At 35.5% G+C, this 12,512-nt stretch overlaps 2 protein-coding genes across 8 annotated transcripts in view; one reads left to right on the forward strand and one right to left on the reverse strand.

Annotated features, from left to right (window-relative positions):
* Window positions 1–8,647, forward strand: part of PFKP (phosphofructokinase, platelet) — a 47,001-nt gene extending 38,354 nt beyond the window's left edge. For 3 of the 4 annotated variants that reach the window (XM_086741929.1, XM_086741926.1, XM_086741925.1), the window contains 6 exons: window positions 2,797–2,961; window positions 4,073–4,134; window positions 5,141–5,252; window positions 6,683–6,782; window positions 7,436–7,541; window positions 8,111–8,647. In XM_086741929.1, the coding sequence (XP_086598055.1) occupies window positions 2,797–2,961; window positions 4,073–4,134; window positions 5,141–5,252; window positions 6,683–6,782; window positions 7,436–7,541; window positions 8,111–8,264 (699 nt within the window). In that variant the 3' untranslated portion in view covers window positions 8,265–8,647. Of the gene's footprint in view, window positions 1–2,796; window positions 2,962–4,072; window positions 4,135–5,140; window positions 5,253–6,682; window positions 6,783–7,010; window positions 7,097–7,435; window positions 7,542–8,110 lie in introns of those variants that run through there. The other variant, XM_086741927.1, reaches the window with a different exon arrangement.
* A 717-nt stretch (window positions 8,648–9,364) lies between these two features.
* PITRM1 (pitrilysin metallopeptidase 1) overlaps window positions 9,365–12,512 on the reverse strand; it is a 29,779-nt gene continuing 26,631 nt past the window's right edge. For 3 of the 4 annotated variants that reach the window (XM_086741932.1, XM_086741931.1, XM_086741930.1), the window contains 3 exons: window positions 12,163–12,308; window positions 10,426–10,528; window positions 9,365–9,840 (listed from right to left, as the gene is read on the reverse strand). In XM_086741932.1, the coding sequence (XP_086598058.1) occupies window positions 9,747–9,840; window positions 10,426–10,528; window positions 12,163–12,308 (343 nt within the window). In that variant the 3' untranslated portion in view covers window positions 9,365–9,746. The remainder of the gene's footprint in view (window positions 9,841–10,425; window positions 10,529–12,162; window positions 12,309–12,512) is intronic. The other variant, XR_015257807.1, reaches the window with a different exon arrangement.

A 12,512-nucleotide genomic window follows, 5' to 3' on the forward strand; every position in this document is an offset into this window, starting at 1 on the left:
AATCAATTTTCTAGTTTTAGTCTGCTGTAGCTTTTTCCCTTTGGTACAACTGCTATATGGACTCTTTAAGTTCTTTACTATCCTACTGAGTCTGCTAGAGCCACAGCAAAGGGAACCGAGTTGGGGTCTAATGCAGCCAAATGAGTAAACCTCTGAACAGCTCTGACTTTTATCAAACCCCCTTATTATTGGTCTGTATAACTAATTATGAACTAAATGGCCAAACAAGTCAGAATAGAGATCCAGGGGTTTCAGAAATGCAGGTTTGTTTTCCTGCTCTGATACAGTGTTATTTAGTTATAATGAAAAAGCTCCAGTAGATAATTGAGAGCTGTATTGGAATTCGTTATGGCCTGGTGTTTGGGAGATGCAGTACAGCATCCCTGGGGAGAAGATGACCTAAGATGTAGTGTGGGTAAATTGTAGCAATACATTCATAGGCAGGACACAGGTACTTTTACCACTCCATTAGCTGGTTCCACTTTACCTACTTTATAAACCTCAAGCTAAGCCTGCTGTTTAGGACTGATACCACTTCTAACAGTGATGCACCTGTAAAAATGAAAACATGAAAACACAGTGGGGAAAAATGATCGCACATATTGCTGCTTCCTCGTATTTCAGGAAGCAGCAATTATTATTAATTTTAATTCCAATTTGTACAGCTTTCAGTAATGCTCAGTAAAAAATAAAATATAAATAATTGTATCTATTGAATTTCATTATGGTTAGAATGAATTATTTGTGCTAAAAATAGAACACTGGTGAAGTTTTGAATATCAGCTTTTTCATGAAGCTGGCTCAGTTCATATGAAAGCTCAACTAGCAATGGAACTCCAAAGAGTAGTCCCAAAAGAGTCACCATGCCTACATGTTTAAAACTTCTGAAACCTGCGTCAGGCATTTTGAGTTTTGGCCTGTCCAGCCTATGGAGTAGTAGATGAATTAATGATTCTTTAGAATCCATCTGTGCCATTTTTGTATTTGCATATTTCTGTCACAATCATTCTGAAAGAGCAAGAATGGTAGAAAAAAATTCGTAGGAAACCACATCTGTAACAGGAAAGTAACGTGCTTGAGAACATTGTAAAATCCAAGAGAGGTAAAAGAATGTGTCATTTTGAAAAAACAGTTGAAGTTCAACATAGGCTTTTGTGACTTTGTTAGTTTGTTATGGAGATACTTTCTGTCTAGGATGACAGAATGTCAATCCATATTCTGAATAAATTAATGTGAATTCTGTGCTTGTGCATGTATAAATGTCTGGATGTATACATATAACATGCACATATGCAAATATATAAATAAAATAGGCATAAATGAAATCACATGCATCTTTTGGTAGCTGGACCTAAATGCACGCATGCACTGGTTTTAGTCCTTCAATGTATTAAGTAATACTGTGTTAGAAGTTCTGATTTTTTATTATTTTAAGTTTTCTCATACATCAATTCATTATTTGTACTGTGTTCTGTTAGGTGTATTTTTAAAGACTGTATTGCTCACAATCTTTGTTTCAGATTGTAGTATTTTCAGTTAGCTGAATGAAGGTTCTGCTTGTAAATATCTGTGAAACAGAAATACATCAAATATTACAGCATCTACAGTTACTCATTCAGGAAATCATTAAGGCATTGGGATTTTTTAACACTATCATAATTCAGATTTCAAGATTGTGAACCTCAGGTGCTTTTATTTCTTGTTTTTACTGAACAGAACTGATGTAGAGACAGTACATCAGTTTCACAAAATTCTTCTTGTCACCAGGTGTCACCAAGAGTATAACCTATTTATTTATTTTTAAGACAAAGAAGGAAACAGTATCTTTTTTGTTCTCTTATTTGCTTTCTGAAAGGAAGATAGGTTATCTGATTACTTTAAAATAACTTCAAAGTGCAGGAAAACTCATTCTAGGAAGTGAGAGTTTGTCAAATAACTTTTTGAGTATTATTAAAACCTGGAGATCCATAGTAATCTAGTTCCTAGGTTTTTATGTTTTCCAAAGTTTCTACATTTTCGTAGGTTTCCTAGGTCCCACCACACTGGAGATTTTCTCTGTTATTTTCTAAGTTTCTTAGGCAGCTCTGATAAATATTGATGGTACTTGGTGGCATGTAAGCAATAAATCTGTTTGTAGAGAACATTTCTTATGCTGGTGAGTGTAAGATGCAAGTGGAGATTCCAGTCTTTTTATAGTAAGTATGTACCTATTAATAAAAAAAACCCAGAACATTAAAAATAAACAACTAAACTCCAGTAGTGCTTGAAAGAATTGTATTTATGTGGATATCATTATTGGAAATTTAACAATAAGGCAATACATGCTTAAGACTTAAGTTTAAGAAACTGTAACTGTTAAGTACGGTTGAGAATGCAGTGAATTTTAAAATCAATTCTAAGAAGAAATAAACTCTTCAGTAATTAATAAAATTAAAGCAGAGAAACTGACTCATACCAAAGTTGGGTTAAAAAGCTCCTTTATTTGTCTCTCTTTTAGAAAACTATCATAACTTTTAATTCCATGCACAAAGCAAAATTAATTCTTGCTTTAGTTTTTGTAGGAAGAAAAAAAACCATTGTATTTTGACTGTAGTGTTCAATGTATGATATGTGAGAACTAGTTTATTTGGTAATTATTATAGTTAAATGGGTTACAGTATGTTGGAATTTTTAAGGATATATTTTTATAAATTCCTTGAACTCTTTTACCAATAAGTGACATAAAATTGCATGACATATAAAACATAGAAATTCAGACTCTTTTATTTGAACTTACTCTATCTTATCTTTGATTAGACATGTGATCGTATCAAACAGTCAGCCAGTGGTACCAAGCGTCGTGTATTCATCATTGAGACCATGGGTGGTTATTGTGGCTATCTGGCTAATATGGGAGCCCTGGCGGCAGGAGCTGATGCTGCGTATATCTTCGAAGAGCAGTTTGATATTCGAGAGCTCCAGGTATACAGCATTAGAAATGCTTTCCTCATTTTTAAGTAGATCCTAAAATTGTTGTACATGTGTAGCATAATGTGTATGCTTGAAGTAGATAGCTCATGTTACAAAAAACCCTAAATGTTTAGATTGCATCTAAAAGCTGTGTTTGTCAGTAGCACTCCCATATAATGCCAGTTCTTATGCCGTATTGTATAAAGGAACATATACCCAGTTACTCTTGCCATCAGATTCAATTAACTGACAAAATTATCGTATTAGTATTAAACACTGTTAGGTGAATTGTTTTCTTTTTATTCTTCTGATTGAAAATCAAATTACATGTAAATGAACAGACCTGGGCACTTTTAAAAGAAAAACAAAAGTAGGGAAAAAAACCAAACCCCTTTCCATTGTGTTAGACAACTCTTAATGTCAGGAGCTGAACAGTATGCAAGGTGTATTGGATACTGACTTTGCTACCAATACCGTTGAGAGCATGTTTGGAGATGTTGCTAAAATAAAGATCTCTGGCTTCAAGGATTACAGATTGGGGTGTAAGCTGATAGGCAACGTTTCTACCATGAGAATTTTATGTTTCTGAGGTAGGTGTTGGTAGCTGTGATCATGGACAAATACAAAGCTAAACAGACAGAAATTTCCTGATAGGAAAAAAGGTGTGAAATGAATTGTAATTCCTCCCCACTCATTTTTCAGTGGTGTGTATTATTCTGTCATATATGGGAGTACCAGCACAGCAGTACATCACTGTATCCATAACAGGACTTTTGCAAAAACAGGGAGTAAGGGCAAGAGACAATCTTGTGTGGCAATTTCTGTATTTTTATGCATATCAATGTTATCCAACTTGGTGCTATACGAGTATAGCATATAAAGAACCAGCTTGGTGTTGCTATTAAAATCAGTTATTTGTGATGTGGAGGAATCAGTTAGTTTTAACCCAAGATAAATAGCCACACACAGTATATTAACGAGTCTCCAAAAACCTGCTGATTATTTGAATTTGCACGTAATACTTGATGTGGAACACTTCACAGAAGTTCTCAGGATATGTAGGCTCATTAAAGTTGTTTTAGAGTTCTGTATGGCTCATTAAGAATACTTTTGTTCTTTCTAGGCTAATGTGGAACACTTGACTGAAAAAATGAAAACTAGTATCCAGCGTGGTCTAGTGCTGAGGTGAGCAAAAGTAGTTTTACTAGATGGCATCAGTGATGCTGAGCACTTCCAGCCAAGTAGGCTGTTTGGCAATTTGCAAAGACACTCTTAAGTCTATATTCCTTCTTTATTCCTTTAGCATGAGATTTTTACTGAAACTGTAGCTCCAGAAGGCAAGTCTAGGAGCTGTCAGGATGCTCAAGTCCAAAACTTCTTTCTATGTAAATGTATTTGCTCTACAGTTTAATATTTTATCCGATTTTCAACTAATTTCTTATTGGCTTTGTCTTTTATCATAGATTCTTTCTTACTAAAGGTACTGTGAAAACCAGCATACATTTGTACAGATACAGTATGGCCTTTACTATAAAAATCCTACTTAGATTTTAGGAGATAACACAGAACAAAATAGCTTTCAAAAATCAAAATATTAAAAATATATTTATTATCATTTTTTTAAATTATACCTTCTTAAGCAGCATAAATCAGTCTGTAGCTTCTTTCTTGAGAATTTACTTTCAGTATGCCAAGTAGCGAAGGGCTGAAAAATGAATACCACAATAAATTGTGTGAGGATACCATTATATTTGTTCAGGTTCTACTAGTTAATATGACTAGGTTGAAAAAATATCCTATGTTTACAGTATTGGTGAAGAACAGCCTAAGGTACTGTTCATCAGCCATGCTTTTATAAAAGGCAAAATGATTCCATTGGATGTGATGACTTTTTGTTTTAAAGCAGTTTTTCCTCTGCATAATGAACTTGACAGACCTAAAATGGTCTTTTTCACTACCTTATTCAACAATGGATTCCAAGTGACCTGCCAGTGATGTCAGTGTACTAAAAGTAATGCAGACTTCAAAATTGTGAGCATGTTACATGAAAGTGAACATATGTGATCAGATGAAAATATCTAGCCATGATTACTTGCACCGTGAAGATGGGAAAACTTGTCATTCTTATCTGTAAAGACGTCCACAATTTAATAGTAAATTTGCTGATTGTATCTGGCCTTAATTGTTACAGAAATGAGAACTGCAATGAGAACTACACAACTGACTTCATTTATCAACTGTATTCTGAAGAAGGAAAAGGAGTGTTTGACTGTCGAAAAAATGTATTGGGCCACATGCAACAGGTAAAAGTTACCTTAAAATTACAGGAAAGCTTAACTTTGTATGAACAAAGAGCTTGAGCATACACTATTCAAGCATTTCAGGCAAGTCTGACTTAGAATTAAAGAAAAGTGTGTAGATTTTTGTTTGTAAATTACACAGAAGTTTTTGTCAGCATTATATTTTGTTGCAATTCATTATTAAAAATCTAGGAAAACATTAGATTTTTAGTGAGTCTCACTTTTTTCATCTCCTGTTTATATTAATAAACAATTACACTTTTAAAAATAGATAATACATCTATCTTGTTATTACTGTAATACATCCTTAAAATACAGTTATCTGCCCATCCATAATGTATCTGGCTTCTGAACTCTAGAAGAGATATTTCACTAAGAAGATAAGTGCAGATGGATTTTTCTTGTAGAAGAGACAGTAGTAGACCACTCCTTGTGGTCTTTGTACCTTGCATCTCTATCTCACTGTACTGCTTGCTAGTGGGCAAATAGTAAGTTTCTAATTTGGCTACTCTAATCGTGAAGACTGAGGTAGAGTAAAAAATAGATGTAGAACCAGATTTCTAAAGTCTGGTAGGGAAACTACTGTCTCTCCTTTTAAGTAACTTCAAGTTGTATGTGTATTTCCCTTACTCATATATTTTTAGATTATTCAGTGCTGAGGTTGGCACTTTCTGCATAAATTTAGCAGAGTTTATTTTGAAGGTCAAGATCAGGATTAGTCAAACAATCTGTTTGGAACTACTTCACATATGATTTCAGTCCCATCTGCTGCATTGAAAATGGACAGAAAAGTCAGACTTTACATAATTTAGACAGAAGGTTGAGAGTTTAAAAAAAACCTACCACTTCTGGTCCCAGAACGATATAACGGCTGCTGTAATACTTGGAGTGAAAGCAGGGGAAAAAAAGAAAACAAAATGACTACTAGTGTAGAAAGTCCGAGTGCAGTTGTTTCATCCTAGTGTTGCATACATGGCATTATGGCCTTCCTCATTCTAATGGAGCTAGGCTTCCCAGGCTTCCTAGATCACAGTCAGCACCTAGGTTTCTTAGGCTCCTTCTGACACCTTTTCTTCGACAGTTTCCTGGTTTATATTGTGCTGAAACTAGGCTGCCCTGTGGCAGTGTGATAGCTGGGCAGTGCTTTATGGTCAGTACTAAGGGGAAGTGGAAGAAAGGGAAAACAGTGCCCTCCATTTATCCAAGTGAAAAGTATTACTGATTCCATGAGAATTCTACAGGTGCTTAACACAAATTTTAAATGTTTTAGCTTGATTTGTGTGGTGGAGTTTTTGGTTTGTTTCTTTTTCCGAGTAAGTGGGGGAAGTGGAAGTAAGAGGTAGAGCAGGCTGTTAACAGAGATAACTGGTAAAATAAAAAGACACACATACTCATTTGCAAACTAAACTAACCTACCATAAATTTTCACACAGGGTGGTGCACCTTCACCATTTGATAGGAACTTTGGGACAAAAATGTCTGCAAAAGCTGTGCAGTGGATCTCCAAAAAACTGAAAGAAACCTACCGAAAAGGTGCAGAAATACTTGGTGCTATGTCTTGTTACTGTGTTTGGCGTAGATACAGTATGTAAGACTACTCTGCTATGCAAACATATGAAGGTGTATTAGTTTGTTAGTCAGCATACTTCTTTCCCTCTTGCTTATGTTATTATTATTGAGTAGTGACATGCTGTGTTTCCTGCTGTAAGATTTTATGTGAGGTCAATAATTCAGATAGCTGTTTTCTTATCTTTCTTTAAGAAAATGCTAGTGTGATTGCAGTTTTTCATGCATGAAGGAGTTGATGGTTATATAGTTACATCTGTTCTTCCTTTTTGTTTCATGGTTGCTACATGGGAGACAGAAGAAGGTAATATGTCTTCTTTGGGAATTTTTGTAAAGCATTATTTACTAAAATCTAATTTAAAATTGGATTTTAAAATTCAGTCTTATTGTTCCTTAATTATACTGTATTTTAATTGTTAATCACCAAAGCTAAATTTAAAAAGTTAAGATCTCCTAACCCTATTAAAGTACTAATTGATGCTTTATCATTACATTAAGTATTCAGTAACTGGAATTAAGCCACTGTAAGCTCCTAATTTAATTCAACTACAGAAAAAAAAAGGGCGTTTGCCCTTACAAGTGTGAGTAAGAAAGATCCTGAATGATTTCATTCTTTTTAGGAAAAGTATTTGCCAATACTGATGACTCCGTCTGTTTGCTGGGAATCCGTAGACGCAACCTTGTTTTCCAACCTGTGGCTGAACTTAAGAATGAAACAGACTTTGTGTACGTATACGCTGCTTACATTTTAAACAACAGGCTTCTTTTCACCACATCAAACAAACATCATCTTCAAAGTGCTGACACACAGCATTTGCCAGCCATTTTACTCCACTTTTGTCTTTGACCTACACTGAGTCAGTGATTCACTTTGATTGTTCACTTGTCTTTTCTAACAGCTCCCTTCATGCTTTCTCTTCATCCTCCTTATACTTGGAAGTCTCTCGTTACGAATTCTGGGACTCCACTGTCCTGTAAAATAACTTTCTCATAATTGTCTTTGCTCTAGTAATGCCTAGAATTACTTCTGGTAGTTTAATGGAGCAGCGTTTTTGCATCCAATTTGCTATTACACTTACCTTATAAAGAACAGCTTTACAGTACAATCCATTAATTCCTTCAGTATTTTGTCCTCATTTCTCCCTATTTTGGGTCACTGCTTACATCCCACCATAAATGTCAGTATCTGATCCTATTTATAAGGCAGGCCATTACTGTTAGTATTGCCTTAGCTGCTAAGTAAATCCCCGTATCTTTTTTTTTTTTTTTTTTTACCCACCACATCTCTTACACAGACACAGGATTCCCAAGGAGCAATGGTGGCTGAAGCTGCGACCACTGATGAAAATCCTGGCCAAGTACAAGACTAGTTACGATGTTTCAGATTCAGGCCAGCTGGAGCATGTTGCTATGCACAGCCCAAAGGAAGCAGAAACCGGAGCCATCTAAAGAGATCACTTTTAGATTGTTGTAATAGATGCACATTGTGAGTAACAATGCTTTAGAATCGTTACAGCTTTGTTTTGTAACATTTAAATTATTGTACCAGCACTTTACGTTAAACAAGACATTCAGATGTCACACAGATTTTGTCCTGTATTTGTGTTATGTTTGAAACAAACCCTAGCATCTAATGGATAAGCACCATTTACTGATACTACGGTTTAACAGTAAGTGCAACACTGTTCTATGCACTCTGTAAGTTACTCACCTCCTGCACTTTGTTTCAGAGTACTTACACCCAAAAAATAAGTGTAGATGGCTAGCTTTGTGTTGAGTTACAGGATGTGCTTAATGTATCTTGAAGTCAAATAAAATACTGTTGCAAACATAATGAGTGATTTGTCAGAAATTGTATTTAAAAGGAAGTAAACAATTGGGGGAATAATGCTTCATGAAGGATTCTCTGTATGCTCCAGTGAAGGAAAAAAGCAACTGCCCTATTCCTTCCCTAACCATGCAGAAAATAGTCACAGCAGGGCAAGTTGGTTTTCGTTGCTGCTTCAGGATTAGGCAAGAACTCTGAATCCTTTCTCTTTGTACAGGGATGATAAAATTATTTTTTGGGAGCAGGGGAAGCTTTAACAACTTGAGATTCAGAAGGGTATAATCTGTTCCTTGCTTCATTGTTTCCTTTCTCTCAGTTTCTTCAAGACTATTAAGAAAAAAAAAAACAAACAAAAAAAAAACCAAAAAAACCCAACCCTATAGTGATGAAAAAGGGTAAAACTGATTTTTTAAATTAGGCTGACAACCATAGCCAAAAGATGTCTCCCTCATGCCAGCTTATCTGTTAACCAGCCCTTGACAACGTTAAAATATTAGACTGTGTCATATCAAAATATGACTGAATGTTGCCTAAACTGGCAAGATCAATTGAATGTAAAATACACTGTACACCGATTCATTAGTGATTTGCCCACTACACTGCAATTCACTAAAACTTGGCTTGATGTGATGGGGAACGCACTGTCACAAAGCTCCTCTTTCTGGAGGTGGCTTATGCAAAGGAACCTGGAGTTGGAACACCAAAGAATGAAATCTGTCAGTATGAGACATAGTTCTTTATGTATCCAAAAGCAGACATGATTTCAAAGAAACACCATTACAGAGTTTTACATATATAAAAATATTTATTTTATATAGTATTAATATGTGATTGTAGGAGTGAGTCTTCAGTTAAATATTAATTAAGGTTTGTCTTTACCATACGGAGCATGCAATTCTTGCTCTCAAAGACTGTATGGGTTGAAAAATTTCACATAGTTATTTCGATAAGGACAGCTTTTAACTGGTTTGTTGGACACTGTTAAAAGCAGCAATGATCACTTAAGTTGAACCACAGCACTGTTAAAAGTTACTAAAAAAAACCTAATTATATAGTCACACAGATTGGCTTGATTTGTATTAGCTTAGATATTCAGCAGCACTTCATCGTTTGACCCACGAGGGATCTTTGGTGATATCTGCATTTTCTGGGCCAAGTACAGCTTGACCACGAGTGCTCTTCCCAACTGCAAGATACCTGTAAGAAAAAAACCAGAAACAAATGAGAAGCTGCTGTGTGCAGTTATCCATAACTCTGCTGTACAAGTTAAAAATATTCCCATCTCAGGAAAAAGTGCTGTTTGATACATACCCATTGTTTGTTCCCCAGCCATTGCAACACAAGAGCCTCCTAAGGCACAGCCCTAACTAGACTATCTCCTTAACCGTGTATTCTTCAGTAGTGGAATGCTTTAGACTTCTGAATTCTACTTTGGACTTTTAAGCACAAAATGTTACAAGTCTAGAAGAACCAGCTCCTATAGCCAGGAGCTGGATGCCTGTACTTTTTCTCCAGACTGTTTCCAGCCTCTTTAAACATAAACCTATCTATTTATCTCCCAGAATCTCAGAACATAGGAAGGAGTTAAATCTGCTAAAATGCAGTATGCAGGATATAATTAACATCTCTCTAGGTTACAAAAATAAATAGAGAAAGTAGTACAAAAGCCCAAGAGAAGAAATCCATGAACTACTACGACAACTTTCACAAACTCTTCTTCTACAAATTAGGTTTTATTCAGTTTTTCAAGCAAACACTTTACTACATTGAGCATAAACTTACTTGTTTGATACATCAACCAGGTTATCACTGTTGACAGCAAAAAGTTGTTCTCTGTGCAACTGCTTCATTTCATCTGAAATCCCATATAAGAAATGATCCATTCCTAGGAAAAAAAGAAAACAAAACCATGCACTGCATTGGTGACTGGAATCTCAGTTACAATTATGTGCATGAAGGAGTGCAAACTAAGACAGTGTGCTGGAAGGGAATTACAGGGACTACCATTAGGCCGTTGTCCTGAGACAATATCTAACTGTAAATCAGATATCAAAGGTTAGAACTGGGTAAATCAATTTCCTGAGGTAGTAAGAGTTTCCTGGGGTGGGGGGGCAGATTCCTATTCTGTACTGGCAGGTGATTTAGTTTTTAAAACAATCTAAACGTAATGGTGGTCCAGAAAACCTAAAACACCCTAACATGATTCATTCTAAAGAGTCTCGGTGGTTTCTGACAGTGTTTTAGCCAAACTGCATTTCATTAAGCATCTCTATTTATTGTGGTTTATTACAACAAACTCTTAAGATTTGCAATAAGCTGATATGGATGTGCCACATGAAGATATGATCACCTTTTTGTACTACATACAGAAATCTACACACAAATGCTTTAATGCTTTTGTTGGAATACTTGCCTACAGTACTTTAATATTGTAAGTCCATGAACACTTAAAGAACTCCAAAAATGACAACAGAAAAGCATTTTGTCACGCAACTAATCATAGGAAAAAAAAAAGTGTTTTGGGAGGACGTCTGTCAACCAGTCCAACCTCCTGCCCAAAGCAAGGCTGACTTCAAAGTTCGGTAAGGTTGGTCAAGTCCTTACCCAGGGCTCAGTGACCAGAACAACAGTAGTACTAAGGGGTAGGTATTTCTGCAACAGCTTCCAGGCCTATTGAACAATGGTCTTCTATTCAGCGCTTCACTAAATTTGCCATACCTCCATTAAGATACACGTTCAAATACCAAAGAAAGTAAATCTTTACTCTCACAAATACCAAGTCAATATGCACGCATTTCACTCACATACGCATCTAAAATTGATTACTTTTTTTTTAACTGCCCAGACCAAAACCAAGTTCTGTCAGCTGAAAGTCAGCTTAATGTTAAGTTTCCTTGTTTAATAAGTTAGTGTTAATACAAGTACATATTAAAATAATGCTAATTTTAACCTTATGTTAAGGTTACCTTTATGTATAGGAAAGGAATAGATTCTAACTTAGCAAGTTTTGGATTGAAATTAAGCTGAGAATGGGGGAGGGAAGGAAAAATTAGGAAAGCAAAGCAACATGGGAGCAAACTGAAAAGATGTGAAGATACTGCCAGCCACCACAGGTATGCAGATATGTAAAGATAACACCCTCCACCATAGCAGACAGACTTTTATGCTTTAAGTTCTTCAATAAAATTATGCACAAAAGGTTAGAGACATTCATAGTCAGTATGTGTACTTGTGTTAGGAAAGTAATCCTTCCAACTTGTTTTGAATCAGAAGACTTCTTTTTAGCTGCTTGCAGCTAATGCCCTTTTGAAGCCTAAAATAATTTTTTTTAGTCCACCTCCATCTTCTAGTTTTATTCACCTGACATCAAGAAGCTTCCTTGAAACTGCAAAGGTCTTACATCTTCCAAGTACAAATTTCACCATATGATACAGCTTAGGAAACTAACTATTTTCATCCCTTTAAAGTTAATAAAAAAAAAAAAATACTGGCAGCATTAGGAGGCTGATGAAAATATACCTTTATCTGAAGGAGCTATTGGTGCATCTACAGCAGCAAATACTGCTAGCTTAGCTTCATCAATATCCTGTTGTGTGAATTCTCCAGATTTGGCCCATTCAACTGCTTTCTCAAACGTTTTCAAGGTGGCTAATGAATTTGGGTCTCTTAGAAGAAAAAAAAGAAAGTAAAATTAATAATTTCAGTCTTACAAAGTGAAATCCTGTAATTGCTTTGCTCTCATTTGATTTGCAGTTTAATATGCATCACAGAAACATACATACCTGGGGATTAAACATGGGATAAACTGCCTTTTTGTTTACAAAATGAGGTTTGTGGGGGGTTTTTTTCAGAAGAAATAAATGTTATAA

The sequence above is a fragment of the Chlamydotis macqueenii genome, chromosome 2 (genome assembly GCF_036417535.1).
Source record: "Chlamydotis macqueenii isolate bChlMac1 chromosome 2, bChlMac1.mat, whole genome shotgun sequence".
Lineage (NCBI taxonomy): Eukaryota > Metazoa > Chordata > Aves > Otidiformes > Otididae > Chlamydotis > Chlamydotis macqueenii.